At 58.3% G+C, this 6,127-nt stretch overlaps 1 protein-coding gene across 1 annotated transcript in view; it reads right to left on the reverse strand.

The window, feature by feature from the left end:
• Positions 1–6,127, reverse strand: part of LOC106892449 (hepatoma-derived growth factor-related protein 2) — a 12,762-nt gene that overhangs the window by 604 nt on the left and 6,031 nt on the right. The window contains exons 10-15 of the mRNA XM_014949661.1: positions 2,953–3,047; positions 2,434–2,504; positions 2,024–2,094; positions 1,716–1,817; positions 1,402–1,615; positions 607–724 (exon numbers count right to left, since the gene is read on the reverse strand). Coding sequence (XP_014805147.1) covers positions 607–724; positions 1,402–1,615; positions 1,716–1,817; positions 2,024–2,094; positions 2,434–2,504; positions 2,953–3,047 — 671 coding nt within the window. The remainder of the gene's footprint in view (positions 1–606; positions 725–1,401; positions 1,616–1,715; positions 1,818–2,023; positions 2,095–2,433; positions 2,505–2,952; positions 3,048–6,127) is intronic.

The raw sequence follows: 6,127 nt of genomic DNA on the forward strand, positions 1-6,127 counted from the left end.
TCCCTTTGCCTCCCCCAGCCCCCCTGGCTCCTTCCCAACCTTGGAAAAGCCCGACAGAACCCATGAGACCCCCCCAAACCATCCATGTGAGAGCCCAGTTTGGATGTGGATCAGATCCCAGGGGCTCAACCCCTCGTGTGCTCACTTATAGAATGGTCTGGGTTGGAAGAGACCCTTGGGATCATCGAGTCCAACCATCTCCCCTACTCTACAAAGTTCTCCCCTACACCCTATCCCCCAACACCACATCTAAACAGCTCCCATTTGGATCCTCCCCCTTCCAGTAGCTGCTCTGTTCTGAGCGGTGGGATGACATGAAACGAGCACGATCATCCACAAGGACAAAACAGAGATTTGGAGCCCGAACTTCCCCAAAACTCAGGTGTGGTGCAAAGAGAAGGTATTATCACCCATAGATGAAAGCAAATCAAGGCACATCAGAGAGCAAGTTCATCATCCACAAAGACCTACCACGTCCCACTGTCTCAAAATGTTCAACCACCCCCTCCACAAGCTACATAGTGCTCTGCCTCCACCTCTCTTGTGGGCCCAGAAGGATTTATTATCCTTCTTCCTGGCAAAAAATGAAAAAAAATTGAGACTCACTTGTTATGGGTCTCCTCGGTGGGTCCCTCCGGCTCTCCGGCTCCTTGGCTTTTGTCCTCCTCCTCTGTGCCCTCTGCTTTTTGGGACAGGGATTCTCCATTCACAGGACCTGATAAGTCTAAAGGGAAGAGAGAGGCTCAGGCACCCAAATCCCCACGTCCATCCCCACCCACGAGGGGCTGGACAAGCTGAGGACCACAGGTTGTCCCCATCCAGGTAAGAAGGGACACCCTGTTGACCGAGAGGACCCCAGATAGCTACAAGAAGGGCCCCAAAGACTCCATCCCCCCCATCCCAGAGGCCTCAGAGTGGATTTTCCCCATCGGCTCCTCCGGGAAGGCTCTTGCAGCATCACCAGGAGGTCCCCAGGCAGGGACTGGGCCACGATGGTGGAAGATCCCAGTCACCAGCTGCCTGCGCAAGAGCCCGAGTTGGTGTCCAAGGGCGTCTCCGCATTCCTCTGGCTCCCTGGTGCCTTGGACCAGTGTTTGGGCTGGCAACGAGGAGCCATCCTGGGCCAAAAACCAGCCCAGAGGCACCCAAAGGCAGGGCGTGGGCGTGGAGGTTTGCCCTCTGCTCTCACTGCCGCGAGCGCTCCAGAGTCACTCCCTTCCCACTCCTGGCACTCCAGCAAACGAGGGGCCGGAGGTGCCACCTCCACCACCGTGACCAAAAGCCACCCCTGCTCGTGTCCCCGGTCCCCAGTGGGATGTGCTGTGCCCCAGGAAGGGCCCTGGGATGGCTACGTGCTTGTACGAAGGAGGGAACAGCCCTGAGAGGTGCAGGGAGTGTTACCAGCATTTGTCTCCTCTTCCCCCTTCTCGTTCCGCGTCTCCCCTCCCGACAGCTTCTCCTGGCCCTTCTCCACCTCCCCCTTGTCCTTCTCGGGCCCGGCTTTGTTGGCTTTCTGGATTGCCTCCATCTTTGGTCCCAGGACACGCGACTTCAACCGGGTGTAGACTTCAGCAGCTTTCTCCATCACGTCCTTGTTGGCTTTGTAACGACGGATCTGGACCAGAGAGAGGGAGGGAGGGGACGCCCTTAGAGCTGGGGTGGCCCAAGGAGGCTCCTTGGCTCCCTCCAGGCAGGGACTCAACCTTCTGCCCTACCTTTTTCAGCGTGGCCACCACATCAGTGTGCTTCTGGAGGATGTGAGAGGTGACCTGGAGCGTGCCCAGCTCCTCCAGCGCATTCAGACACCTCTTGATGTCCTGCAAGGATGGCACCAAGATCAGAAGGTGCCTGGAAGTCTCCCTGTGGGCACCTGGGGCAGCGCTACGTGGAGCACAGTCCCCTAATGCCACCCAGCACCCAGAAGAGGAAGAGGAGCAGCCCCAGGTGTCACAGCTGGGCAAGGCTCACGTGGTGGCCAACAAGCAGGGACCTCCCAGGCCAGGCCAACCCCTCGGGCACTCACCGGATTATCCACCTTCAGGGCAAACTTGATCTCACTGTGAAGTTTCTGAAGTTTCTCTTCGACTGTGGGCTCTGGAGCAGCAAAAAAAGACAGGTTGAGGCATCAGGCAGGGCCCCAGGACCTCTCCCCCAGCGAGGGTTCAGTCTCCTCCTGCATCTCCAAGGTCAAACACAGCCCCAGGGGCCTCTCTGAAGAGGATGGGTTGGGATGTGCCAAGATTGGGAGGGGATGTGTACAGGGAAGCTCTCTGTGTCTGCACACCCTGCAAATACTTTCCACATGGGACCCAGCTGGGACCACAGCAGCGCTGAGAGGGGCCCTCGGGGAAAGATCCCTCCCTTTCCTTGGGATAGAGGAGTCTCTTCTCTCCCTCTCCTCCCCTCTGGGCCAGCAAGCAATGGCTCTCTCACCCTTTTTCTTCTCCATCCTCCTCTCGGGGATCATGTCCGATTTCTTTCGGCCTCGTTCCACTTTCAAAGGCCTGTGGGAGGAAAAGGAAGAGGGGAGGTGGTTTGGGTGAAACCCCCTGCTCACTGCTGGGCTAAGGAGGGTGATGGAACACACCAGTGCATCCCCCTGGCCTGCCCAAAGGTGGGAGCCAGGCAGCAGAGCCCCATCACACTCCACCCACGCTTTCAACCACATCTCCAGGAGCCCTGAGACAGCAGCTCCCCCATGCCCCAGCTTCCTGGGACTGCAGAAAGGCAAAGCCTCAAGGATTTTCCCCTGTGAGGTGCTTAACACGAGGGAAGCTCAGCCTGGTGCCCCTCAAAACCCCCTCCAGCTCTAGGGGAGAGGAGGGGAGGTAAGAACCCAGCCCCTCCACGGGCACTGTTGGCCATGGGGCAGCTCCACGGGTTGGACAACAGCAAAGGAACAGCCCTGTCCCCAGAGAAGAAAGAGCTGATGCAGGGAGGGGAGATGCTGACTTGTTCCGTGGTTTCTCCTCTGCTCGGCCCCTCTTCTCCTTCTGATTTGGTTTCCTTGACAACTCCGAGGGCTGCTTCTTCGCCGGCTTCTTTACCTTGGAGGGAAGAACAATGTGGGCAGAGCCCTCCCCGCTGCAGGGGGGAGATGGTGCCAGGGATGGGCACCATCCAGCCCCCATCACACCCCCACGGAGGTGCAATGGGTCAGTTTGGGGGCAGGGGCATTTTCCCCCTCACAGGATCAAAAAAGGACTCGGGTTGAAGCACAAGGATGTGCTGCTCCAGAAGTAAATATCCTGGTACAAGAGGCCCACCCAGCCTGCAGTGCCCCACTGGCAGATCCAACCCCTCCTTCCAGACCTCAAGATCTTGGTGCTGCTTTCCTGGCCCCCCCTCCACAGGCTGAAAGGGGGACCCTCCAACAGGGTGGGTTTAGATTGAACATTAGGAAGGAATTTTTCACCCAAAGAGTGGTCGGGCATTGGAACAGGCTGCCCAGGGAGGGGGTGGAGTCCCCATCCCTGGCTGTGTTTAAGGGCCGTTTAGATGCAGTGCTGAGGGACATGGTGTAGGGGAGGACTTTGTAGAGTAGGGGAGATGGTTGGACTTGATGATCCCAAGGGTCTCTTCCAACTTGGACGATTCTATGATTCTATGACCTCGACTCCAACCACGGGCAGCGTGGCTCCTAAAAGCCCTCTGCTCCCCCAGGGTGTGGGAAGGGCAGTGGAAAGAATCCGATGGCTGCAGTGGGAGGGAGAGCATCACGGAGGTGTGAGACCCACTGCTGGGCTCCCACTCACAAGGCATGGGCATGACATTGATGCTCAGAGGGCTGGAGCACCTCTTCTACGAGGACAGGCTGAGAGAGCTGGGGTTGGTCAGCCTGGAGAAGAGAAGGCTCCGGGGAGACCTTATAGTGATCTTTCAATATCTGAAGGGGCTACAGGAGAGCTGGGGAGGGACTCTTTGTCAGGAAGTGCAGTGACAGGACAAGGGGGAATGGTTTTAATTTGGAAGAGGGGAGATTTAGATGAGATACCAGAAAGAAATTCTTTACAGTGAGGGTGGTGAGACACTGGAACAGGTTGCCCAGTGAAGTCGTGGCTGCCCCGTCCCTGGAGGGGTTCAAGGGCAGGTTGGATGGGGCTTGGAGCAACCTGGTCTGGTGGGAGGTGTCCCTGCCCAGGGCAGGGGGTTGGGACTCGATGATCTTTAAGATCCCTTCCATCCCAAACCGTTCTATGATTCTGTGATACAGACATGACCCTTCCCAGTGCTGCTTGGGCCACACCAGGACAATGCAAGACCAAGACAACAGGTCCCTGCCACTCCTGGAGGTCCCTGCTGTCCTGACAGGGAGATGACAGACTGGCTGTTCGTCCCCAGCTCCCCAGGGCTCTGTACTCACCTCTTTCTCCAGCTCCAGTTCAGAGTCTGAGGAGGACGGGGCCTTGGCTCGGCCTTTCCGTCCTTTTTTGGCCACTTCATCCTCCGCGCTGCTGTCCGAGTCCGAGTGCACCTCCTCACCCTTCTCTGCTTTCTCCTTCCTCTTCTCTTTCTCCTCCTTCTCCTGCTCCCGGAGCCGACGGATCTCTTCCTCCTGCTCCCTCTTCCTCTTCTCCTCCAGCTCCCGCCGTCGTTCTTCATCTCGCCTCTTCCACTCGCTGATGCGATCCACGTCGCTGTCGCTGTCACTGCAAAGGGCAGACCATGCTCGGACCCCTTGGTGACCCTCCAGCCCAGCCCCCAGGGTGACAGTGTCCCTTCTGACCTCACCTGTCACTGCTGGAGCTGGTCGGGACACGCTCGGGCTTCGGTTTCCTGCCACGGGGCTTGGGAGGGGGTTTCTCAGCTGCAAGACAACAGGGAGATGTTCAGCAGGAGCCCTGGTTGTCCCCCTGTTAAAACAGCCCCAAATTAGGGGGGCAGAGGGCTGTTCAGATGTGGGGTGGAAGGTGTCCACAACAGAAGGCGGACCCCAGAACCTCAGGAGCCCCCAACCTCATGGACTCTCTACTCCCCTGAGGAACCCAGCAGCAGCCCAGTGATGGTGGAAGAAGCTTCCTGGGCGTTACCTGGCTTCCTGCCCCGCGGAGCCTTCTTCACAGAGACATCCGAGTCCGAATCCGAGTTGGAGTCTGACTTGGTCATGTCCACGGTCGCGTTTCCCATTTCCGAATCCGAGTCCACTTTGGAGTCTGAGTCGGAGCCGGACTCCACTTTCTGTACAAACCCCCCAAAACACAGCAGCTCTGGGCACAACCGCGTCACTGAAGCACCAGGGAGGTCCCTCCTAGCACTGAGCCTATGTCAGAGCCCTGCCACCCCCTGCTCCCCCCTCCAGCAGTGCCAACCCAAAATCCAGCTTCCCTCCCACTGCACCACAGACCAGGAGTCTTTTACCTTCTTCTTCCTCCCCGCCGCTGGCATCCTCCGGGGAGCCCTGGCCACTGGCTTCTTCTAGGGGGCAGAGGGCTGTTCAGATGTGGGGTGGAAGGTGTCCACAACAGAAGGCGGACCCCAGAACCTCAGGAGCCCCCAACCTCATGGACTCTCTACTCCCCTGAGGAACCCAGCAGCAGCCCAGTGATGGTGGAAGAAGCTTCCTGGGCGTTACCTGGCTTCCTGCCCCGCGGAGCCTTCTTCACAGAGACATCCGAGTCCGAATCCGAGTTGGAGTCTGACTTGGTCATGTCCACGGTCGCGTTTCCCATTTCCGAATCCGAGTCCACTTTGGAGTCTGAGTCGGAGCCGGACTCCACTTTCTGTGGGCACAGAGTGGGGTTGGACCAGGGTGGGGTCCAACAAACCCCCCAAAACACAGCAGCGCTGGGCACAACCACGTCACTGAAGCACCAGGGAGGTCCCTCCTAGCACTGAGCCTATGTCAGAGCCCTGCCACCCCCTGCTCCCCCCTCCAGCAGTGCCAACCCAAAATCCAGCTTCCCTCCCATTGCACCACAGACCAGGGGGGGTCTTTTACCTTCTTCTTCCTCCCCGCCGCTGGCATCCTCCGGGGAGCCCTGGCCACTGGCTTCTTCTCAGGAGTGAAGTCCTGGAGGAAAACACAGATATGAAGAAACAAGGAACAGTCTCACGATGGTTTCAGAAGCCAATCAGGTTCCCTCAAGCCATTGTCCCCCCCGACAGCGATGCTCTTCCTCCAGCCTTC

Source organism: Calidris pugnax, unplaced genomic scaffold, assembly GCF_001431845.1.
Source record: "Calidris pugnax isolate Ruff unplaced genomic scaffold, ASM143184v1 scaffold173, whole genome shotgun sequence".
In the NCBI taxonomy this organism is placed as follows: Eukaryota; Metazoa; Chordata; class Aves; order Charadriiformes; family Scolopacidae; genus Calidris; species Calidris pugnax.